Source organism: Macaca mulatta, chromosome 7, assembly GCF_049350105.2.
Source record: "Macaca mulatta isolate MMU2019108-1 chromosome 7, T2T-MMU8v2.0, whole genome shotgun sequence".
NCBI lineage: Eukaryota > Metazoa > Chordata > Mammalia > Primates > Cercopithecidae > Macaca > Macaca mulatta.
The window spans coordinates 8160031-8186179 of NC_133412.1; the positions used below are offsets into that span (position 1 = coordinate 8160031).

Below are 26149 nucleotides of genomic sequence, written 5' to 3' on the forward strand. Positions count from 1 at the left end.
CTTTGGGTGTCAAAAAAACTTTCAGCCTTTTGACATATCCTGGAAAAGAGATTTCTCAGAATAAGCTGGGGAATCTATAACACCTCAGCAGAGCTGGTCTACAGAAGATAAAGCCTATCTTTGGAATTCTCCCCATATCTGTTCATTACACAGTCTCCCTTTACAAAGGTCTGTTCCACCGTGCCTCAGGTGTGGGACTCAAGTCCCATTTCCTTAAATCTCACTAAGGTCTGTGACTCCTGTCTTATGCCAAGGTGTCAGCTGATGCAGGATTTTCTAAGAATGTTTGTCTTACGGATCCAAATGGATCAATTCTAACGGTGTGATTTCAGAACCTGTGACTGGGCCAACTATTCTTGAGACCTTTCTTGTACACCTTAAATCATACCATATAGTTGATTAGTACTTTACCAACCCAGCACAACTCCAATATTGACAGTCTTCTATGTAGGGCACTGCGCCAGACCACTTGGTATTACATCATTAATGATTACATTATTATTCTCAATTTCATTACAATTTTGTCTAAATATGGACAACCAAATATTGGGAACTAATATCCAATCTAATCAAATCTAGCAGTATCTAATACATTAAAATAAGAATACTTCATATGTTCAAATCATTTAATATAGAACTATCTTAGTAAATGAATAAGAATTATATTTCTGTGCTATGTAAAACATAGTAACATAAGAAGGCTTTTATTATTTTATCCCCAAAACTCTGGCACACTCATAAATGAGTTATAATATAGTATTTGGTATAAATTAAGCTTGTTTTGGACTTTGATCAATAGCAATTAAGACTTGAACTATCAAAGGACCTCATGATATGTGGCTCTCTCCTTTAAGGCTGTATGATTGCTTACATTCTGAATACATATATATGCTGCATCATCATGAGGTTCCTATAGTCTTCCATAGTTTAGGTTTTAAAATCTAAAAATCAAACAGTTAATGTTGTCATATAGTTATTCTATACCAAAAATGCATTTTTGCTAAATATATATTAGAAATAAAGTGAAATGAAATCATCTTACTACCTCCTACGCACAAAAAAATACTTTCAAAGAAGGTTTTATCTTAAGATAAAAATGCAGAAAATCACACAAAATAAATAACTGACTTAATTATTGTAAGCTGAATATCCTTGTGTCCACCACTCAGATTAATAGAATTTGCCAGCTGCCCCAAAAGTCTCAGAAGTCCCTATCTCAACCACCTCTGTTCCCTGAAAAGTAACTATATTTTTATAGTAATCCTTTCCTTGCTGTTCCAGTTACTATCGCTGTATTATTAATACAAGTGACTCCAAAACTGGGTGGCTTAGAATACCTATTTGATTATGCTCAGGGATTCCGTGGGTCAGGAATTCAGACAGGGACAGCAGGAATGCCCCTGATTTGACGTGTTTGCCGAGTTCCATATAAGTACTCCTACCACAGCTAACTTCAAGCTATAGCATCACTGAATATGGAAGACATACTAACAACTGGTTCTTGCAAGCCAGTTCAGGCTGGCTATAGCACACTACTGTCTACTCCAAGACATTTGGGGCCTCAGCTGGGAAGACTTACTGTCTAGAGGTAACTCAAGAGGTACCTGGAGGCTGGGATTATCTAGACACGTCTTTATTCACATGTCTGAAAATGGATAATGGCTCTCAACTGGGATCTCAGTCTCAGTATACAGCACATACGCATGGCCTCTCCAAGCAGCCTGGGCTTCCTCACAGCATGGCAGTCTCACAGAAATTGTATTTCCCACATGATGGTTCAGGGCTCCAAAAGTGAGTGTCTCATTGAGCTAGGAGTAAATATTGCTTTTTATGGCTTATCCTCTGAAGTCTTGCAGCGTCACTAAGGCCAGCTGAGATTCAAGGGTAGGGGTCATATAGAGGGGAGTGTTTAAAAAATTTGCAGATATGTTTTAAAATCATTATACTTGTAGTTCATTATAGTTGTATTGCTTGAATGTTCCTTAGCACTATAGTTTAGCCTTACTCTTTTCTTTTTCATTTGGAGGTATTTTAAATCTCTTTTAATCTGGTATTACCTTTCTCTCTCTCTTCCTTAACAATTTCTTTGTTGAAGAACATGGGCTACTTGTCTTGCAAAGTTTCCCACAGTCTAAACTTTACTTATTGAATATTCATAGGCAGTTTCACATATTCTGCTGTTTCTGCAGATTGGCAGGGGGAGACAGAGGCTTATTCAGGCTTAGGTCTGATCCCACTGGCAAGGCTCCTTAGATGGTGTTGCTTCTTTCACTAGGAGGCACATGTGCCTACTTGTCTCTCTTTTTGTGATGTCAGCAGCTGTTGATACTCAATGCCTAGATCCCTTAATTTATAGAGTGTTGAAAATTGTAATACTGAAATTCTATTATTTATGAAGAGATTATTCTTTTCATCTACTACTTGATTACGCAGTGGCATAGTTCATACTACACAGCAGAAATAATGACTGATTGATTTTTCCCATTTATTTGCCAGTTTTAAAAATAATGAATTGGTTCTCTACCATCCTCCAAAGGATGAAGGTGATCTGCACGCCAGGCAGAGAGCCCTCACCAGAACCCTTACCTTGCTGGTATCTTGGTCTTACACTTCCCAGCCTCTGGAACTGTGAGAAAGAAATTTCTGTTTTTTAAGCCACCAGTCTGTATACTTTGTTATAGCAGCCTGAGGACACTAATACAACTAGACATCTGGAAAATGTCATGACATTTCCGTCAATAACAAATCTGGAAATCAGAGTTTTTCCAGGTGACTGATAGTTTAGTTTATTTAAACACCATTATGACCTCATGGATTTAAATATATGTGATGTATTTTAATCCATTCTAATTTTTTGGTTTTGGAGTTTTTTGTTGTTGTTGTTGTTTTGAGCCAGAGTCTCACTCTGTTGCCCAGGCTGGAGTGCAATGGCACGATCTCAGCTCACTCCAACCGCTGCCTCCCAGATTCAAGTGATTCTCCTGTCTTAGCCTCCCAAGTAGCTGGGATTACAGGCATGTGCCACCATGCCTGGATAATTTTTTGTATTTTTAGTAGAGACGGGGTTTCTCCATGTTGGCCAGGCTGGTCTAAACTCCTGACCTCAGATGATTCACCCACCTCAGCCTCCCAAAGTGCTGGGATTACAGGCTTGAGCCACCGTGCCCGGCCATAATTATTATTCTCTCACATTTTCCTTCCATGAGTACCTTAAATACGTTACTCCATTTTCTTCTGGCATAAAGCATTGCTGCCAAAACGTCTGGTAATATCTAATTTTCTTTCATCTATAAGTCATTTGCTTTTTTTGTCTAGATATCCAAAGAAATTTTCAATGTTGTTTCTTGAAGGCCCAGTAGGTTTAGAAGAATGTGTCTTAGTGCTGGTAAGCCCAGATCAGTGTTCTCAGGTGCAATGTGTTCTTTCAAGATGTAGTTTCAAATATTTTCTTTTAATTTCAAGTAAGTTTTCTTAAACTACAGTTTGTAGTATTTGTTCTGTTTCCTTGTCTCCTCCCTCTTTTTGTTTCCCCCAGGAACTCCTATTTTCTATTTGTTAGTTTTCCTTTGCCTATTTTCAATATCTAGACTTTCTTCCTAATCCGTGTAACTTCCTTCATTGATTTTTGATTTTTTAGAATTTTTCTCCTTTTCATCTTCTGTTCTCTTAAAGAATAATCAATTGTGTTTATTCATCCCTGGGTTTCTTTTAGTTTATTCTTAATTTCAGATTCTGGTTTCTATTTTGAATTTATTCATTTCATTTTGAATGTTTCTAGTTCTGGTTTATATAGTTCTTTTCATGTTTCATATCATTTTCTTAGTATCTTTTGGCTCATTTTGAAATAGTGGATGTTAGTTTTTATCTGCTTGGTGAGCATCCTTTCTGGTGTGCTTTTATTGTGGGTATCAGTGATATTCTGCTCTTATTCTCTTTCATTACAATAATTTTCCATGTGATTTGACTTCCAGATTTCATGTGATTATTTTTATGTGAAATTGGTTTTCTTGATCTTTTTGAAGGAGGTAGTTTTAAGGATGGTTCTTCTTTTGTTTTTCTTTTTTAATTTTTTTGGGAGTCTTGCTTTGTCACCCAGGCTGGAGTGATGATCTCGGCTCACTGTAAGCTCTGCCTCCCGGGTTCACACCATTCTCCTGCCTCAGCCTCCCGAGTAGCTGGGACTACAGGTGCCCGCCACCACGCCCAGCTAATTTTTTCTATTTTTAGTAGAGACGGGGTTTCACCATGTTAGCCAGGATGGTCTGGATCTCCTGACCTCGTGATTCGCCTGCCTTGGCCTCCCAAAGTGCTGGGATTACAGGCATAAGCCACTGCGCCTGGCCCAGTTTTTCTAACTTCAGAGAGCACTTCTGTTTTTACTGCATAGTGTTGTGGGTTTTTTTGTTTTTTGTTTTTTAATTTTAAAACTTGGCTTACATTTGGAGATTTCCTAGTCTTCCATTTTTATCTAGAACTTCTTTTTCCTTTCTCTCTATTGTCTCTATTTTGCTCAATTGTTTCCATGCCCAACAGTTTGCCATCAGTGTAGGTCTCCATCCTGGAAGGAAGTCTAGTAGATTAGTTTCTCCAGCCCCTCCACACTTTACCAGGAGCCTCCTGCATTCTTATGTTTTTAGAGAAGGCAAATACCCTTTCCTGTTTCTGCTGCTGTTCTCAACTTGACTGGCTGGACCTTCCAGGGAATACCTTTCAGCTATTTTGGGGTTCTCCAGATGCTTCATTGATTCTCTATGTTGATACCACATGGGTCTTATTACTTACTATTGCAATATTACTGCTATTGGTTTGTTCCCATGCGTTTATATTTTTGAGATCAAGGGGATACCATTTCATTTGGATTTGTTAAAGATGTTGTCCTTGGGTTTTGGTTTTGCCAGATAGTTGCTTTGTCTGCTTTTATGCAGAGATTCAAAAAGTATGCTGCTGCTGTCATCTTTCCACAATTCTCCCTCAAGAAACAGATCTCTTAAATTACTTAGCAGTCATCTTAAAAGACCATATACTCAAGCAATGGCCTCATTTTGCAGACATTATGTATAACCACTTCTAACCACTTCCACTGCTACCACCATCACCTTCTCTTATCTGGACTGTTATAACAGGCCCCAACTGGTCTTCCAAAGGCCACCATGCTGTACACTACAGCAGTCAAAATGATTATTTTAAAACACAAGTCAGATTATATCACTCTTACCTCAAAACCTTGTAAAATATTCTCAACATTTGGGACCTCTGTGATCTGGCCTGTGTTTCCCTCTGCCCTCCTCCCTGACTACATTAGGCTCTTTAGCCACACTGGCCTCAAATACCCCTCGAAGGCGCTCACCTCAAGGCATTTGCACGGCTAATCTTCTCTGTCCAAAATGCTCATCCTCCTCACGTCTACTTGGATTGTTCCCTCACTCCTTTTGTCTCTGCTCAAATGTCCTACAATCAGAAAGTCCTTCCCTGACCATATCCAACTCCCCATTGAAAAATGGAACCACCTTTCTCTCGTTACATTTTATTTTTCTTCACAGCACTCATTACTGCCTGATATGCTATATATTAATTTTTTAACTTTCTACCAAGAATGAAAATGCCATGAAAGTAGAAACTTTGTCTTAGTGTCTGGAATAATGCTTGGCACAATGTTAGTACTCAATACAAATTCACTAGTTCACTGAATGAGTGCTGAATGCATATATAAAGTTCCTAGCACCTGATCGGTATTCAAGAAATGTTAGCTTTATTTTCTCTTGATAGGGAAAAGGAAGTGATCTTGAGAGAATGCTGCCATTCCCAATAATAGAAGATCCAATAATGGAAACAAAGGTGTAGTCAGAAAAATAGGTGATGGGAGGCCAAGTCCAGCAGTTCACCTGAGGTCAGGAGTTTGAGACCAGCCTGGCCAACATGGTGAAACCCCATCTCTACTAAAAAAATGCAAAAATTAGCCAGGTGTGGTGGTGGACACCGGTAATCCCAGCTACTTGGGAGGCTGAGGCAGGAGACTCGCTTGAACCCAGGAGGCGGAGATTGCAGTGAGCCAAGATTGCGCCACTGCATTCCAGTTTGGGTGACAGAGCGAGACTCCATCTGTAACAAAACAAAACAAAAAAACAAACAACAAATAAACAAAAACAGAAAAATGGGTGAAGCAGGACAAAATAGTGACATTAGAGCCAAAAGCAGGGGGTAGGCAATAACACCAAACATACAGCGTAGTCAAGGGCATCAGGGTCTGAGAAGAGGTTATAAAACTACTTCTATGGACTGAATTATGTTCTTCCAAAATGCTAACGTTGAAACCCTAACCCCTAGTATGGCTATATTTGGAGATTTTAGTAGGTAATTAAGGCTGAATAAGGTAGTAAGAGTGGGGCTCTAATCTGATAGGATTAGCGTCCTTACAAGAAGAGACACCAAGAGATCCCAGAGAGCTTGTTACATACCCTCCGCGCACAGTGTGAGCACACGGTGAGATGGCAGCCATCTGCAAATCCGACAGAGAGCCCTCGCCTGTCTGCCTGCCACAAGTCAGGCAGATCCCTACCTTGCCAACACCTTGATCTTGGACTTCCATACTCCAGAATTGTGAGAAATTAATGTCTGCTCTTTAAGCCATCAACCTGTGGTATTTTGTTACGGCAGCCTGAGCAGACAAATACAACTAGATATCTGGGAAATGTTAAGACAATAATAAATCTGGAAATAGACTTTTTCCACTTTTCTGTTGTATGGTCGCATATTAGAGTTGCAGATCCTAAGAAAACCTGTACAGAAAAACCCAAATCACAGAGTCATTTAAGTGTAAAGAAAAAGCCAATGATTGCTTGAAGAGTATTTGTAGAAAATATCCATTGAATATAGAGGAATAACAGCATATCCATAAAAATTTTTTTAAAAGTGTGCACGACAGTGATTTTAACACTTCGAATCCAATGGAACTAACATTTTAAAATACAGTTATGGCCAGGCACGGTGCCTCATGCCCATAGTCCTAGCTACTTGAGAGGCTGAGGCAGGAGGATCACTTGAGCCCAGGAGGTCAAGGCAGCAGTGAGCCCTGATCATGCCAGTGCACTTCAGCCCAGGCGATGGTGTGAGACCCTGACTCTTTAAAAAATAGTTATGGTTATGGTTCCTGGGCAGAGTGGAATTCAAACATGTTAACCTGAAAGATCAGTAGGATTCTATATCCAGGATAAATCATTTTCAGAAAAAGAATAACTTTCTGAATCTTTATGTAAATTGTTAAATGTTCCTGTGAGTAACACTCATCAGTATGACTGTGACTGATAGGGCTACATGGGAGCTTCCCTGTGACATGAATCAGAAAGTGCTGGATTGGGGTTTGATTCTTCAAGGTATAAGAAGGACCTAGTCTCAAGTCATAGAATCACCAAAATGTAACACCACTAGCCCCCTCCCACCAAAGTCTGCTCCAGTCTGAATTACGGTAAGAGCTCAGAAGTGACCTGTGCTTGGCGGCACCGGCCCACTTTCCCAGTGCCGGTTCCTCGCATACTGGGCGCAGACGGGGTGACCGCCTAACCCCTGGACCCAAGTCCCCTTCCCCTGCCCTGGGCTCCTCCCTGAGCTCGCCCGGGCCGGAGGGCGAAGTCGGCCCATGTGTAAGTCATGGGAACTGTCCCAGGACTGCAGTACGGCCAGAAGATGCCCCGCGCCGCCGTCCCAGGCCGCCTGACCGCTGCCGCCGTGGCCCCCGCAGGCCGCCGTAGGCCCCCACGGGCCGTCTGACCCCTGCGGGCTGCCGTAGGAGCACCCTCCTGAGGCCGCGCTCTCGAGATGGCTGCCGGGCTCCGCTCCCCGCGGCGCCCGGGCTGAGGGCCCGCCAGCGGGCACCCGGCGCCACCCCTGCGTTCCGGCACTAGCACGGGCTACGGCCCGGGAGCGGCGGGCCGCGGCCCTGCGCGCGCCGTCTCTCGGGGCGGGGCACCGGGCCCCTTCCGGGGATGAGCCCCGGCGCCCGCGTCGGTCTGGCTGTGCCCGGCCCCTCCCCGCTCGGGCGGGCGCTGCGCCGTGTCCCCGCCCGTCAGTCAGCCCGGCTCGGCTGGCCGCAGAAGGGGCCTGGGCGGCCTCACTGAGAGCTTTACGCCTGGAGGCGTCGGCGCTGCAGCTGACCCGCGACGGGAACAGAGCGAAGAGGCGGCGGCACCATGTTCTCCCTCAAGCCGCCCAGACCCACCTTCAGGTCCTACCTCCTGCCGCCGCCCCAGGTAAACAACCCCTCCCCGCGAGCGCCTCTCTCCTCGGCGCTTCCGTGGAGCCTCCAGGCCGACCCCCGGGAACTGGAGGACCCCGGGAGGCTGCGCGCGTCTCCCTGCCCTCAGCCGCGCGGCTGCCTGGTTCCCGGCGCCGCGAAATGCGCCTTCTCGGGAGCCCCACTGTCTCGGCGAAAACTTGTAAAACTCTTCTGCAGCCATTCTCTGCCCGAAGTCCGTCCTCCGTAGTTTTACCGAGTGCTGAGACCCAGGGGAGCCTTGGGAGCTGGGGTTTTCTTTAGTTTCCAACCCGTCGACCGTCCCTCCTATGACCGCCAGCGTGATTGCAGCGCTTGGGGTCGCTGGTCGAGGTGGTTACCCGTCTGTCATAAATGTGAACACCTGGAAGCGACACTGGCCGTTTAAGTAATTTTTATTATCAGGCTTCCAAGTCGATAATGAGCAGATCTTTAAAAGAGCTCAGTTAATATGTGAAAGAATTTAAATGGGGGCTATGTGTCTTTCGCCTGTGTCATCACTTAGAAAACAACATTTGCTGTAGCGTTTTACGGAGGGTGGGGGTATTGAGATTTTGATTTATTTTGCTCATGTATTTCAGACTGACGATAAGATCAGTTCGGAACCGAAGATTAAAAAACTGGAGCCAGTCCTTTTGCCAGGTAAACGTTAGTTAGAATTTTAGCAGATACTTTAGCAATGTATTTTGGTCTAAGATTGTTCTGCCGACTAGTATCATGTGGTTAACTTCCCTTCTCTCATTAAACTTTCTCCAGTTAAAAATCTAGTGACTGAGAGGAGAAAATGGAACTGTCAAGAATGTCATTACCTCATTTCCTTTTTTGTCTCCTGAATTTCTTTTTGAAAATACGTATATGTTTAATTGCTTGGGTAGTAAAAGTACTCTTTGCTTACGTGTTTGTCTGCCACTTATGGCATTAATGGTTAATAGTCAAATCATTTTAATGCATTTTGATAGTATCAAAAGAGGCCTTTATTATGTTTCTGTCTCTATACAAATAACAGAGCTCGGTGAACTTTGAATTACTTGCTTGGCAATTGTTTTTTGAAGTTGTCAGCTGTATTTGCAAATTTGCTTGTTTCAGTTTAGAAGTAGGCTTTTCCCAGCAGAGACACTTAATTGACATTTGGGGCCAGATAATTCATAGTTGGAGGGGCAGGCTGCCCTTTGTATAGCAGCAAAGATGGTCTCCACCCACTAGATGCCAGTAGTAGTACCCTTATTCCCCACCACCTAGTTGCGACCTAGTTACCACACCAAAATGCCTCTAGTCATTGCCAATTTTTTTTTTTTTGTCCCCGGCCTCTGGGGGACAAAAATCTCACAATAGAGAATCACTGCTGTCGAACAAAATTTACTATGGGTGACCTTAGAGATAGAAGTAGGGATTGGTGGCAGAAAGGAGTCTGTTTTAGAGCATAGAAAATATTGGTATGGCGTTTAGAATTGTATAACAGTTGTATAATAATTAGGAAAAGTCGGTTGTTTAATGCGATTATTAGGGGGAAGTAGCCAGATACTTAGGAAAGCCTGTTTTAGACCTGAAATCAAATACTAGTTTGTGTGGCTACTATGAACATTGTAAAATCTGACTCATTACTTAAAGCCAAATCTAGTAAAATAATTAGAATTTTGTAGGTAAAAATTGAACAAATGTGGAAACTTTAAAATTTTAAATATTGTATAGGGACAAAATATTAAAAACACCAAACTTTGGTTCCATATGATAGATGCTAACTCTTAAAAAGTGTTTCTTAAACTTTACTATGGGAGTCATAAATCTTTTCCCTTGATTTTGTTAGTGCTTTTCACTCCACAGTGTGTGCTAATTAATCATTTGTACTCTTCCTCAGAGTGAACAGTAGAATTACTAAGTTTTAGTCTTAGTCACTTTGAGCTAGCATTTAAAAAGCAGAGATGAAAAACAGTACTCATTTTGAATGAGTGCCTGTGAGCTATTGAACTTTGACTTCCTTTACTCTCAACAGGCCTGATTCTTAGGCTTTGATTCCTCCACTCTGCATACTATGATTTCACACTCAGAAACAACATGGTCTTAACTGTAAATGCCAGTGCTTGTTTTTTACTTTTTAAAAAATTTTTTAATTTTTTTTTTTTTTTTGAAGACTGAGTCTCACTCTTACCCAGGCTGGAGTGCAGTGGCGCGATCTCGGCTCACTGCAATCTCTGCCTCCCAGGTTCAAGCAATTCTCCTGCTTCTGCCTCCTAAGTAGCTGGGATTACAGGAACCCACCACCACACCTGGCTAATTTTTTGTATTTTTAGTGGAGATGGGGTTTCTCCATGTTGGCCAGGCTGGTCTTGAACTCCCGTGCTCAGGTGATCCACCCACCTTGGCCTCCCAAAGTGCTGGGATTATAGGCATGAGCCACTGCACCTGGCCAGTTTTTAAAAATTAGTTTTTAAATTTAAGATATATGCTAATAAAAGGTGTTACTAAGTATGCATAAACTTGAAGAACTTTCTCACTGAGGCTTATCAATTTTATAAAATTACTAAAAGTCAGAGTTTTCTGGGGAAATTGTAAACCCAGTTTCTGACTATGCTTTTCTTGTCCCAGAAATGGCAGCTAAATCCGAATTGTTTTTAGAAAAATTCTAAAAGAGGTGTAACACTAAGTCTGAACTTTTTAGTTGCCCATTAAGAAATTCTCTGACTTGTGTTAATTTTTATTGCATTGGCAGCCAAATCATAGCTGAAATCTGTACAAGCATACATGACGGCTCTATCACCCAGCATTCTGTTTGTACCTGATTTATTCTTACCCAACATTTAGCCAGTCCTGAATTAGGATGTCTTTTGCCTCCTTCCTCTCCCCTTCTGTTCTTACCCTCTCATTCTGGCCTTCTTGCACCCATCCTGGCTGTGTTCTGTCTGGCCACCATGTTGTGGTCTCTGTTTCCTGCTTCACCTTGCCTGTCACATCTCTCACTGCCACCATTTGCTCTTTGTTGGCCTGCAGCCTACTGCTCTACCCATGAAATCTGGAAGGCAAGTGGAAAGTAACTGAAGTATTGGTGATCTGAAGACCTAGACTAGGCTAGGCCTTTTACTAAGAGGGAGTGAATAATACAGTTCTTGCCTTTGTTACTATCAGAAATCAGTAGAAAACCTGGCCACATCACCTTTGGCTGTATACAGGGACACAGAAGTTATTGTTCAACATGGACACAGGGAGGGGAACATCACACACCGGGGCCTGTCAGGGGGTGGGGAGTGGGGGGTGGGAGGTGAGGGGAGGGAAAGCATTAGGACAAATACCTAATGCATGCACGGCTTAAAACCTAGATGACTGAGCTGATAGGTGCAGCAAACCAGCATGGCACGTGTATACCTATGTGACAAACCTGCACATTCTGCACATGTATCCCAGAACTAAAAAAAATTTTTTTTAAATTAAAAAAAGTAATTGCCTAGAGAGATGGTATTGCATGCTTTGCTTTGGCATAATGCCTTGGGTCCAAGGGTATCCTACTTCGGTTGCCCAAAGTTTGAACTTTTAATTCAATAAGCAGATGAAAATTAGAACACAAAATCAGTTGTTTATTTGCGTGCGGTCACCATGTGCACTGTTGGAACTTAAGGCTAAATTCAAAATGATCCTCATCTTTTATTAAGTAAAGAAAACAGAAGAAAATGACTAGTAATTTAATTTAGATTGTGGTTTATGTTAGTAATTTTCAGCTTTCCTGATTCATGAAACTCTTTGAGATGGATATTGTGCCTACTTCAACTTTGTGGCCCTGATGCCTCACAAGGTGCAGAAATGCGATAAACACTGAGATGTTTACTGAGTGACTGAACGAAAGGACCCCTCAGACCACCTGGCTTAAACTGTTACCTTAGCCATGCACACACAGACTGACTTTCAGATTTAAGAGTAAAGGGAAGACTGTGTTATTTTATGCCAGACATTTCAAGAGATTTATGTCTGAGCCTGGAATTGAAATAGAGTACTCTGTTGAAGTAGTAAGCTTTTGTGTAGGCTTTCTCTTTATCTTCCTTTCATTATGTGAATTTCATTCTTTCAGTGATTATATTGTATATGTGTAAAATCACTCCAATACTTGAAAATTGAGTTTGACTTTTAAAGTGTGTGTGTGTGTATATGTTTGTGTTCCAGCATGTATTTGTTAAGAGCATGTAATGCCAGACTGTGCCCTGTTTAGCTGCTGGACTGGTGGATCGGTTCGGTGAGGATGTGAGTATCTCCTGGGTGCCAGATCTGTCCTGGATAGGGAGAGTGCTGGAGGTGTCGTGTGCCTGTATTGCAGAAAGGCCTGGGATGAGCTCTAAGCTGCCTGTTGACAAGGTAGAAGACTGTGACCTGGATCACTGGTTCCCAGATTCCAGCCAGGGCCTGGTATCAGATTTGGATGAAGTTTTTACCAGCCCTTGGTCAAAATGAGAAAATTAAGAAAAGTGCAGCTTTCTTTAATAAAGCTAAATTTATTTTATTTAAAGATTGTCTTTTATTCTGAGATTATGTTCTAACCTACTTGGAATAGATATTTTTTTGTTAAATGTTGGTGATAATAGCTGTAGCTTTAAAAAAGTTTTTAAGTTAACAAAATTAAAAGGTTAAAAACTCTATATTGGTCCTTTAAATTAGTTTTGCACTATACCTGATTTTTGGAATCTAAACTAGAACCTATAAGATTATTATAATACTATAGATACAGTTTTGTGAGCACTCACACAGAGAACATTAATTATTTTGTCTGCCTGGGAGTACTTCCGCCATTTTTGTGTGTGTGTTTTGAAACGGAGTTTCGCTCTGTCACCCAATTTGGACTTTAGTGGTGTGATCATGGCTTACTGCAGCTTCAACCTCCTGGGCTCAAGTGATCCTCACACCTCAGCCTCCCAAGTAGCTAGGACTACAGACGTGTGCCACCGCACCTGGCTAATTTTTGTATTTTTTGTGGAGATGGGGTCCAACTGTATTGCCCAGGCTGGTCTTGAACTCCTGGGCTCAAGTAGTTGGCTCACCTCGGTCTCCCAAAGTGTTGGGATTACAGCCATGAGCCACCACACCCAGCCGCCTTCCACCATCCTCTGAAAAATGCATCCTCCTCCTTTTGACAAATTATCCTGCCCTAACTAACTACACCCAACCTTGGGTTCCAGTGTGGCCAGCAAGGATAATAACCCACCCTGGACTGCAAGCATGAACAGAGGTCTGCCTCTGGATAGTCAGGTTGGTACTAAGGGAAGAGGTGCTCTTTGGTATTGCTGCAAGTGGCCGCAGTTCCAGAAGAATCTGTTGAAGAGTGAAGAACTCCAAGGGAGTATACTAATGTGTTGAAGTCCCTGGGTTTCATTGTCTTGCAGTCCAGCTGACACAAAAGCCTTGTATTCTTCCTTTTGCTAAGCTGTTACCAGGCATGTTTCTGAACATACTTTGAACTAAGATCCTTAACTAATATAGCTTACAGGTTAATCCTCATAACAGCCTTGTAAGCTAGGATACCAGTTTATCTCCATTTGACAGATGTGAAAACTATAGTTTGCAGAGGTTAAGTAACTTGCCCGGTGTCACACAGCTAGCAAGGCAGAGCCAAAGTTCTGTGTCTGGCTCCCAGACTGTGACACTAACTGCTCAGCAGCACAGCCCGCCTGGCTGCACTGGTGGCACTAGGGTACAGATTTGTGCTTTGGAACTGTTGGGGAGTAGATTGGATGTCAGCCTAGAGGGAGTTCTCTAGTGAGGTGAAAAGACCCCTGTCCTTGTCTTTGCCCTTTTCACAATGGTGACAGATTTTGACCCAGCTTGAGGAAGAACTTTCAGATAATTTCAGCTGCCAGAAAATGGAATGTCTTGGGGAGGCAGTGGACTTCCTGTTGCTGGCTGTGCCGAAGCAGAGGCTGGTGAAATGCCAGCAGCTTTGTATTGAGGACTTAAGATTTGCAGTGAGTGGGGCTTGATGGCCTTTGCCGTCTTCTCATCCCAGGGCATGCTCTTTTTTAAAGGAGAAGAGTTGAAATGCCAAGACTAACAATAATGAATTTGTTCTGCAGGTATTGAGTGTGTGCTTGATGCAGTTTGGCAGAAGGGTAAAATGCGGAAGAGATGGGATCCTGTTCTTAGACAGTTTCAGTTCACTGGGGAGATGCTTCAGTAGAGGAGAGAAAAGGTAGTGAAAGCTCAGAGGAAAGTCACCTAAGCCAGATTTGGGGTAGGGCAGGGGTGTCAGAAAGATCTCCGGAAACAAATGCTTGTGCTCTAAATCTTGAGTGCCCGTTGAGAAGTCAAGCTGAGCTGAGCGCTGAGGCTGTGCATCGGCTCAGTTCTTTCCCTGTTCCCATCTAACGGTGCTCACAGCACTTTCTTTCTTGAGATTATTAGATAGTGAATGCACTGATTGTCAGAGTCCTTTGTAATCAGATCAGAAAAGCATACAACCATGGGCCATCTGGGAAATGAAAACAGCCATTGTTGTATAGATGTCTTGTTTATTTTTTACATGCTCACTGGCCCATACTGTTCTTTTTTCTGCGTCACCATACGTCTTATTTCCTCAGTTGGATTGTGAATTTGTTAAAGGCAAAGACTTTATCTTTTAGGTGTTTTATGTGATTCTTTTTTGTAGGTAGGCTTCATAGATGATTGTAGACTGGTTTTTGTAGTATTTTAATTTATGAATACATTGTTTTTGAAAGACCAAAGGACTTGTAACACACCCTCAGAACAGTGAACAGTGTAACTGTACTATCTTAGCGTTAGCTTTATACCTTACCCATAGAGCCTTAGGAATGTTTGGAGCTGTCCATTCCTTAGGCTTCTGCTGCAGTACCTTAGGCCAGCATTTTGTTACCCCTCCAAACTCCTCACTATCCTTATCAGTACCATTCATGAACCTCCATAAATAAAATCCTACTTAAGCAGGATAAAATCCAAATTCTTTAACCTTGTAATTTGTTAACACTGTACCTCACTGACTTCATTTCTCAACTTCAATCAGGCTGGTTCCCTGGTCTCTGCCAGATGCCTTATTCCTTATTTAGGACCTTGTTACTATTTATTATCACACATTCTCTGCTATCTCAATGCTCTTCTTCCTTCAAGATTTCATTCTACAATTTTTCCTGAGATCTGCAGTATACCCTTCCTCCTGCCCCATCCTGAGTGCTACTCACTGGATATGGTACTTGCTTTTTTATATTGTGTGTTAGTACCAGCATTAAAGATTTTGTGTTTATCTTCCACAGTTTCAATTTCCTGTAATAACTTTTGAGCCACTTTAGTTCCTGAATTTACCTAAAGCTAGGGTGACCAGCTTGTCCCAGTTTGCTTGAGACTGCCCTGGTTTTAGTGCTAAAAGTACCACATCACAGGGAAACCACTCTGTCCCAGGCAAACTGGGGCAGTCACCCTACTGTGAAAAGCCCAAGTTAAGTTATGCTTTTGGCCTCTGCACATCCCACTGGTTAATTAGCCACATGTGCTGTGAGACTTTGCCTTAAACTGTGTTCCAAGCTAAAATGTATGGGAAACATTATTTCTGTCCATCAAACATGTGCTGAATTTCTAAATATATAAGGTGTTAGGAAAGATAATACAACATGGTTTTGAGGTCCTCAGGGAGTTAAAAACTTTCCTAGCCATATCATTTGGAGGTTTATTAACTGTAATTACATTTGCCTTCTCATTTATATTTACAGATGAAGGGGTCTTGAGAAAATAAACTTGGATTTCTTGATTTCTTCCCAGGTGGTGGTAGAAACCCTTGGCTCATCATCTTCTAATTTAGAAGTTTTTGCTTACCGCACACTGAAGCTAATTTCCTGCTTTTTCTATCTTCTTGAGGCTTCCTTGTGGCATCCTGGGAAGTGCTTGGTGGTGTAAATGGTCCCACCGTGGCGATGGCATAGCACAGAGCTGGGAGAGATGAGTCTGGTGGGTTCGCACAATCAGGCCAGCCAGCCGTCTCTGGCACAGCACCGTTTTACTGCATAAAAAGCACAGGCATATAGTCTCCCTGAAAACTTCAGGTCCTCTAGAACTTTGAGGCTTTTATTAAGAGTTTTCTCTTCAAGGTCACTAATTTAACATGTGAACAAGAGCAGTCTCAGCACCTTCTTTTTATGTATCCTGTCTGGGAAGAGGCCACTTTGTGTCTTCTTTTTCTTCCCTGGGTATAAGCTAGTTATAAGCTAGTTTTCTGGTCCACAGTGTTTCAGTGCGTGGCAGGAGCTTGTGACAGCTCCTCTTCAGCATTCCTTTTTTTTTTTTTTTTAATTATGAGCAAATAACATGTGAGCAGACAGCTGTGCTACATGACCCAAATATTTTAAAGACTGGTTCTGCGTGAACAAAATTTAGCATTATCAAATAAAACTCATGTCACTAACTTGACACTTACCGTAATAGGAAGACCCAATTGTAGCATATCCTCAGAAGTGCCCTTCTTTTCTTTCTTCTTCCCCTGTATCCCTCTGTACTTCTGTTCTTTGCTCCTTTCCAAGGACTCATTTCCATTCCATTCTGTAAGAAAAGGCTGTGTGACGCTTAAAAGACCCAAAGACCCTGGCCCAGAGAGTCCTTCTTTCACTTTTTTTTTTTTGGCTGTTGTTAATGTTGTGTCCCTTGTTTATATTTTTCTTTAGTAGTTTTATTTTGGAATGAATTTGAATTTGTAAGAGTTGTACAAAAGAGCATAGAGTTAATGTGAACTCTTCAGCCAGCTTCCGCTAATGTTAATAGCTTATGTAACTTTGGTCAATTTAGCTCACCTAAGAAGCTAACGATGCTATTCGCTAAATTGCAGGTTTTATTCACATTTGCTTAGTTTTATTCACATTTCCCTAGTTTCACAAATATTCTTTACCTATTTCAGGTTTACATCCAGGATACTACATAGCATTTAGTTGTCGTGTCTCCTTATTCTCAGTGTCTCAGTCTGTGACAGCTTTTAAATCTCGTCTTTCAAGACCTTGACGTGTTTTCTTCTATTGAATTAGACTTTTTTTTTTTTTTTAGATGGAGTCTCGCTCTGTCACCCAGGCTGGAGTGCAGTGGTGTGATCTCCCCTCAGTGCAACTCCAACTCCTGAGTTTGAGCAATTCTCCTGCCTCAGCCTCTTGAGTAGCTGGGATTACAGGTGCGCACCACCAGGCCCAGCTAATTTTTTGTATTTTTAGTAGAGACGGGCTTTCACCATGTTGGCCAGGGTGGTTTCGAACTCCTGACATCAAGTGATCCGCCTGCCTCAGCCTCCCAAAGTGCTAGGATTACAGGCGTGAATGAGATTTTTATTTTGCCTCAAATAATACATATTAAAGCTCTTTAAACATAGAAATATACTAATACAAAAGGAATAATTTTATAATGACTAGATTTCTGTTCTAACAAGTCACCCCCTAGAAACGTCATCAAATTGACTTTTAAAAATGTAGACGTAATTTCAGACTTAGAGAAAAGTTGCAAATAACAGAAGAATCTGTGGATACCCTTTCCTCAGATTCCCCAACAAAACCTTGACACTTTTATTGTTCAGATAGTGTCTTATAGTACGCCTCCTGGTTTGGATTTGTCTGATGTTTTCTTTTGATTAAGCAGAGGTTATGGATTTCGGGAAAAGACCCACAGAGGTCTTGTGCCATGTGAGCAGGCACAAGACATCAACATGATTGGTTATTGGTGATGTTAACCTTGATCACTTCAGTTTAAAGTGGTATCTGTCAGGTTTCTCCTCTAGAAAGTGACTTTTCCTTTTCCATAATGTTTGTTAGAAGCAAATCACTAAGTCCAGCCCACGTTCAGGGGATTGGGAATTAAGCTCCACTTCCTGGAGGGAGGAGAATCACGAATTTGTGGGCATACCTTAAAACTACCACAGTAATTAGTAAATACTTTTGGGAAGATAGCCTTGTGCTTATACAAATAACCTGTTTCTCCTTAAAGTTTGGCTCTCTGAATTTAGCATTCATCAATGCATATTGCACACAGCAGTCATTGAGTCAATCCATGACAGTTTCTTGATCTTTAATGTTCTAATCATGATTTTGTTTCCCTTACTCCTCCTGCATTTAGTAATTGGAATTCTTCTGTAAGGAAGATTTGTCTCTTCTCCCCCATGTATTTATTTATTATTCAGTCATCTGTTTACAACAGTGTGGATTCACAGATACTTTTTAATTTACTTTCTAATCTGGCATTTGTGTTACTTCTTTTGTTGCTCAGATTGTTCCAGCTTTGGCCATTGGAAGTTCTTTCATGTTGGCTCTTGTATCCTTTGGAAATGCTGTCCCCATTCGTTTTTTTTCAGCCCCACTTCCTTATTTTCTGGTATCCTGGCATTACTGGCGTCTACAGACTCATCTTCTGTTTCCCCTGCCCCAGCCTTGGAATCAGCCATTTCTCTAAAGAGTCCTAGTTCTTTTTATTGGAAAATAGTATTTTAAAAGCAAGATCTGGGCACTGAGTGTGCATGTTGTTGCTGGAGTGTCACTGCTTGTAGCACTTTCAGAGGGCAGAGCTAGAAAACATACACACATGTACCGACCCAGGTGTACACACGTCTGTTACTGCATCTCTATTTGTATATTTATTAAGGCAAGCCTGAGTTCATTCTGCTGTCTCAGACTCTAGCCCTTTGGAGTTCATTTCCAGATTCTTGCTTTTGCTTTTTGTTGATGGAGTGTGGGCAGTACAGCAGTTAAACCTGGCTTCCATGTTTACTTTCTGCTGAGTGCTGTGGCTCATTGGTGAGAACGGGATCTTTTGACTTGACTCGCATGGACACATTCTAGCAGGAAGGTTGTCTGTCCTCATCCCTCCTGTGAGTGGTCCTCCAGAGCTCTTTGAAATGGCTACAACATTGCACATCAAAAACATCTGCTTTTCAGGTGCTTCACTTCTCACCTTTCAGATGGGACATGCCCAGTTGTATCTTCTAAGCCTTGTTTCAGATAATCTTAAGAGTTGTCACTTTAGTAACCATCTCTAACACAGGGATCAGCAAACCTTTTCTTTGAAGTGCAGTAAATGTTCTAGGCTCTGCGGACCATAAGGTATTTGTTTCAAGTACTCAAGTCTTTGTCCTGTGAAAGCAGCTATAGATGGCACATGAACGAATGATTATGGCTATGTCTTACTAAAATTTTATTTACAAAAACAAGGTTTTGTATTTGACCTGTGGGCCATGGTTTACCATCCCTTGGACCCATTAAGTATATTCTCCTCCTTTTCTTTTTTTTTTTTTTTTTTTTTTTTGAGACGGAGTCTCACGCTGTTGCCCAGGCTGGAGTGCAGTGGCGCGATCTCGGCTCACTGCAAGCTCCGCCTCCTGGGTTCACGCCATTCTCCTGCCTCAGCCTCCTGAGTAGCTAGGACTACAGGCGCCCGCCACCGCGCCCGGCTAATTTTTTGTATTTTTAGTAGAGACGGGGTTTCACTGTGGTCTCGATCTCCTGACCTTGTGATCCGCCCGCCTCGGCCTCCCAAAGTGCTGGGATTACAGGCTTGAGCCACCGCGCCCGGCCTCTCCTCCTTTTCTTTGTCTCATTCTCACTGCATTTGTGGGCTTTGATACGTTAACATTTGTGCATCAGTAGAAGAATCTGACTTCTAGAGAAGAAGGGCTTTCCAAGGGCATTATACTCCTAAATACAGTTTGTTTATGGTACTAGTGTGGCCACAAGGCCCTACCACACAAGCTCTGTGTCTTCCTTCCGGTTATTACTTCTGCTTCCCTTCTCAGGAACCTGAAATCATATGGTAGTTTGTTTGTTTAAGTGAATTTTTTTTTTTTTTTTTTTTGAGATGGAGTCTTGCTCTGTTACCCAGTCTGGAGTGCAGTGGCAGGATCTCAGCTCACTGCCACCTCCACCTCCTGGGTTCAAGCAGTTCTCCTGCCTCAGCCTCCCAAGTAGCTGGGACTACAGGCACGCACCACCACGCCTGGCTAAATTTTTTTTGTATTTTTAATAGAGATGGGTATCACCATGTTGGCCTGGCTGGTCTCAAACTCCTGACTTCAGGTGATCCACCCACCTCAGCCAAAGTGCTGGGATTACAGCTGTGAGCCACCACGCCCAGCCTTTAAGTGAATTTTTATTTGAGTATAACATGCATAACAAGTTTGTATGGATCATAAGTCTTAGAACTGGATGAATTTTTGTAGCAATGTTTGAAGAGTCTGTTTTTAGATGAGTTTGCTAAGGTGGCACAGTTTGTGATGATTCCGTGTAAAGAAGTCAGTGTTACAGGACTGTGTCCTCTGTCTGAACTGGCATGGTTAGTTTAGTTGTTTAAATTGAGGGCCCGCTTATAATTAGTATTTAAGATTTACTAATTTGGAGAGGAGAGAGGGTTGAGTATTCAGTGGCCCAGAATCTGATACGGGATTTGGTAAGGTTTATGTTCAAGGAGCTAGAGAAGATTTAAATTTTATGTATTTGAATTTACTCAATGTGCGTATATATGTATATTATATTTATAAATATAAATATAAATATATTTGGTCATCTTAAATTTTTTTCTCATTAGAATTCAGTTAAGGCCAATATTTGAACTTTAATACAGTTTTGGTACTTGCTATATCTCACTACAGTACATTTAATTGTATGTGATTATAGGGAAAGACTATTGGATTTGAAGTCAGAACACTTGGTTATAAGTGCCAAGTTTACTACTTATTTTTAAGATCTTAGGAAAGTGATTTAACCTCTTTGGGTCCAAATCCTTTATCTGTGAATTAAGGAAACCATCTACCTTCCTTACTTTACAGGTTGTTGAAAGAATCAGACAGGACAGACGTCCTATTTATAGCTCTTTAATGCATATTTAGGCAAGCAGTGGCAGTTCTGTGGCTTTTCTCTTAACTTACATATCAGTTATCCAAACAGCCCTTATCTTCCAGCCAGCTTGGCTGCTTAGCCATATTGAGTTAGTAACTAGTTTCTCTTCTTATCTAGAACAACTTCTGCCCAACTCATGGTGGACAGAACCATGTGTCATGAAGTGATTTTATTCATTCTTGCATTCAGCACTCTTAACAGGCACCTACCCTGTGCCAGACACTGTTCTAGGCACTAACATTTCAGCAGTGAATAAAATTAGTCCATCTTCTACCCTCATGGAGCATGTAATCCTGAGGGTAATGTAGGCATTAATTAAAAAATAAATAAATATAATTGTAGCTATGATGAGTGCTAGAAATACAATGCTTTGATATGTGAATTTAATTTAGATAGGAAGATTTTTTTTTTTTAAAGCCATTCCCCCGTGGTTGGACTAAGGTAGAAGAAAAGAATATTCCATGAAATGGGAAGTAGCATGGTCCCATAAGGGATGAATAGGCCGCCACTGTGGGCAGAGCAGTGAGGGCAAGGAAGACTGGTAGCTGGCTGGGTGTGCAGGGCTCCCAGCCATGTGAGGGAGGCTTGTCTTCACAATGGAAGTTAACTCAAGCTGTTTGCACTGTGAATTTGACATGAGCAGATTTTAAGTAAATGTTAAGGAGCAGTTTCTAAAACTAGCCTTGTACATTTTTAAGAACTTGAATAAAGGTTATTATTGCAACTCAAATTTGTTATAACCTATTTGTTAAAGAGAGGATTGTCATGAGACTATAGTTTCATTCTTCATGAACTGGTAGGAGTTTGGAGTTTGTCAGCAAACATTCTATCAGTGCTAAAAGTTTTTATAATGAAAGAAATAGGCAAAGTAGATCAGTACACTCACTTTTCTACCATTGACCCAGGAGACAGATGGCTTAAAATGTTCTGGGTCTAGTTGACTTTTAGATCTTGAAATTAAAGTTTAATGATGACCAAGCTTTAAATAAATTGTAGAAAAGTATTCTTTCAAAAGCACATTATAACTTTTATATTGGTTTCTTATATTTATTTCTTTTAATCTTTCCTTTTAACTCAGAACTATAAGGTTTTGTTGCCTACTAAGTTATAATCTGAGTGCAGAAGGAAACTTGATTTGGCTTTATGGAATACATTTTACATTCAATGAAACTGAGCTCTGGTTCTCATTCCGTACAAAAGGGATCAAAGACATTGGTTTGAGAGATCAAGTCGTGTGTTAATAAAACACAAATATTCCATCAAGTAATACTCTGAAGGAGCTGGTGTAGTTTATTTCTTCTCCAGAAAGTCTTCCAGCAGATAAATAATGAGAGGTAGTATGGCATAGAAAAAAATACAGTTAGGTCAGCCTTTCTAGTTTAACCAGCTCAGACCCCTGGGCTATTTTTGCCTCAGTTTCTACACCTTGGAGAACAGTGCCTTGTCATTACTGTTCGCTTTATGGGGACGTAAAGTGCATACAGTGCCTGGCACCTGATGGGCAATCGGTGAGTGTTTTTACTGTCTTCATCGCTGTCCTCATGAAACACTCCTTCTAGGTCCCACAAAGACCGTTGGTATTTTATGACAAAGTAGCTTACAAATATTTTTCTTTTTTTAAAGGAGAAATTGTCGTAAATGAAGTCAATTTTGTGAGAAAATGCATTGCAACAGACACAAGCCAGTACGATTTGTGGGGAAAGCTGATATGCAGTAACTTCAAAATTTCCTTTATTACAGATGACCCAATGCCATTACAGGTGTGTTTTATTTGTACACTGTTTCATTGTATCAGGCTTTCAACTCTTAGTGGTACATATTATATAAAACATAGGTATGGAAAAATTATAGTAAAAGTATTAGGTAATACGATGTTTGGGATAAATTATATTAAGATTTAAAATAAAGTTTAAGAAGAATGTTGGAACTTGCTTGAGGAGTATCATTAGTTGGAGGATTGTAAGTCACCTTGCTTTATCCTCTGTGTTCGTTATGTCCTTTTCATTAAGGAAGTTATTCCCTCTCTTGCAGATCTTTTAACCCGCTTATAAAAATGACACAAAGAAAAAGTTATTTGCTAAATGATCTTACAAATGCCACACATTTTACTGATTTCATAGGTTTTTTTGTTGTTGGGTTTTTGATATGTTTGTTTTGAGCCTGGATCTTACTCTGTCTCTCAGTCTGTAGTGCAGTGGCACGATCTTGGATCACTGCAACCTTTGTCTGCTTCCTGGGCTCAAGCTATCCTGCCACCTCAGCCTCCTGAGTAGCTGGGGCTACAGGTGCCTGCCACCACTCCCGACTAACTTGTATTTTTTGTAGAGATGGGGTTTTGTTATGTTGCCCAGAGTGGTCTCGAACTCCTGAGCCCAAGCAATCTGCCTGCCTTTCCCTCCCAAAGTGCTGGAGTACGGGCCACTGCACCCAGCCTACCATTTTTTCTTAAAATTAATTAGAGTTCTTTTCCTAAAAAGTTAAATTCTAGTTTCTCAGAAGAGTGAAGAATATTTATAATTTAAAAATTTTTAATAGCCCTCTTGCTATTTTATGTTCTTACTAGAAAGTAATAGTCCATATAATTTGGGTTTTTAGAAGTTCAAGCATTCATTTGCTTAACTTAAAAACCCTGGACTTTTCTGTCAGCCATTTTCTATTTTGTTTTATAAAGTATTACACACATTTACCCCTAGATCTTTCTTTATAGTAATTGTTCTCTAATGAAATATTGGCATATGAACTGTAAACTTTTAAATTTAAGGATCTAATAATTTAGTGTACGTATATTTCATGTAGTCATTCACTAATTTACCATAATTTATTATACTGTACAAATATTTATTGTACTGTATATTTGTGTGTTCATTACAGTCTTAGGTATATTTAGACTAAATTTAAGGTACTTAAAGATACCCACTGTGTAGAGACAGTAGCTTGTTTGGATGTAGGCTTGGGTGTTTCTCTTTGTTTTTAGCTTCATTCGTTGGCCCCAGACTTCACTGTAAATGAGAAGCAGATACCTGGAACAGCTTAAATCCAGTACCACTATTAGGAAAAAGTAAACCAATGCCCTACTGACAACAGATTAATAGTGTTAACTATGTCCTTAGTTTGAACATGCAAAACCTTTTTCTAAAGATTTTTATTTCTAGTAGACTTTGTGCTTTAAAAAGATAGTTATTTTCCACTTTAAAATCTCCATTGTAAAAATCAAACATGATTTTACCCATTTAAAATTTGATGACCTAAGAGCCCTTTTTTCTTTAATATGTTGTGGCCAGCTTATCCAGATCTAGACATGCAAATGCTTGCCGGTAAAGTGATTGATGATATTCCATATCTTAGATACTATAATAAGATTGTGTGTACATTTTAGCCTAATTTCTGTCTGTCAACATTGGAATGGCCCTAGCTACCTAGACAAAAGCTTTTTGTGCTTTTCAGAGATAATTGTCACAGTTTATCGTCACAATATAAGGCCTATACTACCATTGTGAGATTATTGGGAAAAAAGTTAATATGAATATAATTTTTTATTTCAGAAATTCCATTACAGAAACCTTCTTCTTGGTGAACACGATGTCCCTTTAACATGTATTGAGCAAATTGTCACAGGTACGTAGTATTCTGTACATACTCTAAAAGTCGATTCCACTCTGGAAGTATTATTTGAAAAGTTACACCTCTCAAAATACTTGGAATGGCATTTTATTTCTGTAAGTTTACTTTTGCCATGTTTTTGAGTCCCAGGAACATAAAGAGGGAGATGTCAATAAATTATTTTAAAAGGAAGATAAGAAATATATAACTTTTCATAGTTTCTAAGTTTTTTGTTCTCTTTTTAATTAAAATTAATCATTAAATGTATCTAAATGGTGGTTTTATGCAAATAATCATTTAAAATATCTTCCAAAGCAAAGTTAAAACCAACCTCCAAGTTCTAGGAATTACAGACAAGTATGAAACATTCTTCTAGACAAGCAGAGCTCAAGTGATGGGTGACCCTCCAATTATTTTCACTAAGAATTTGTACGAAAGGGTTAGTAACAAGAAATAACTGTTATGCATTTTATTTTCTCTATTTTTTTTTTCTTTTTTAGTAAATGACCACAAGAGGAAGCAGAAAGTCCTAGGCCCCAACCAGAAACTGAAATTTAATCCAACAGAGTTAATTATTTATTGTAAAGATTTCAGAATTGTCAGATTTCGCTTTGATGAATCAGGTCCCGAAAGTGCTAAAAAGGTAATACTGTTAAGTTTTATAAAGTTCTGGGTTCTATACTGTATTTACTGATTTCAATTCTGTATGGCAGTTTTCATTTCTCAATTGCTCAGATGTTTTTTAGGGGAAGTTATCAGACATTTTCTTAAGTAAAGTCAAAGCCAAGTTCATATTAATAGAACTGTTTTCCTGGATTGGTTTATGGCTGTTTTAAAGTGTTCTATATAATTTTTTATCAGCTTCTAAAATATTAAAGACTCTTACGTGGAAATTAGCATTTTTTTTTTTTACATAAAGATCCTTGTCAGTTTCTTTCTTGGTTAAAAAGGTTGAAAAGTTGGCAATATACTGTGATTAAGGTTTGGTTAGGCTTTTAATTCAGTACTGCAGAACTTTACCAACAAACTGTAAGCTAGACTTACGTTACATAAGATTTAGGTAAATATATAGTTACCGGAAAGGCCTAGTAATTATTAGTGGTTTAAAGAAATATTATGAATTGAGTGACACTCAACAGGGGCAACTTAAAGCGAGTAACTTTTTAACTGCCTTATTTTTCCCCAGCCTTCCAGATAATGTCTTACTACCCTACTTGTAAAGTAAGAGTCAAGGGCATGTTTTCCATGCTTTGCTTTGCCAGAGGAGTGAAGTTGGTAGACCTAATATGCCCCCCGTGTAGTCACATTCCAGTAGGAAGCCTGCACGCGTGTATGGAAGTAGAGCAACAGTATCTTAGTAGAATAGGAAGTAGCTTTCTCTCAGAATGGAGGCAGCCTTTGCACCACCAAGCAATGAGTGCCTTTGTTTTCCATGGTCAGTCAACTGACTGCAGTA

General features: G+C 40.5%; 1 protein-coding gene and 1 long non-coding RNA gene across 2 annotated transcripts in view; one reads left to right on the forward strand and one right to left on the reverse strand.

The window, feature by feature from the left end:
• Positions 1-7961, reverse strand: part of LOC106999104 (uncharacterized) — a 42719-nt gene extending 34758 nt beyond the window's left edge. The window contains exon 1 of the long non-coding RNA XR_013395479.1: positions 7713-7961. This is a non-coding gene — a long non-coding RNA (uncharacterized LOC106999104). The remainder of the gene's footprint in view (positions 1-7712) is intronic.
• The window catches only part of MTMR10 (myotubularin related protein 10), a 53234-nt gene continuing 34872 nt past the window's right edge, over positions 7788-26149 (forward strand). Inside the window, exons 1-5 of the mRNA XM_001109855.5 lie at positions 7788-8243; positions 8848-8908; positions 22717-22853; positions 24636-24708; positions 25194-25336. Of these exons, the coding sequence (XP_001109855.4) occupies positions 8184-8243; positions 8848-8908; positions 22717-22853; positions 24636-24708; positions 25194-25336 (474 nt within the window). The 5' untranslated portion in view covers positions 7788-8183. The remainder of the gene's footprint in view (positions 8244-8847; positions 8909-22716; positions 22854-24635; positions 24709-25193; positions 25337-26149) is intronic.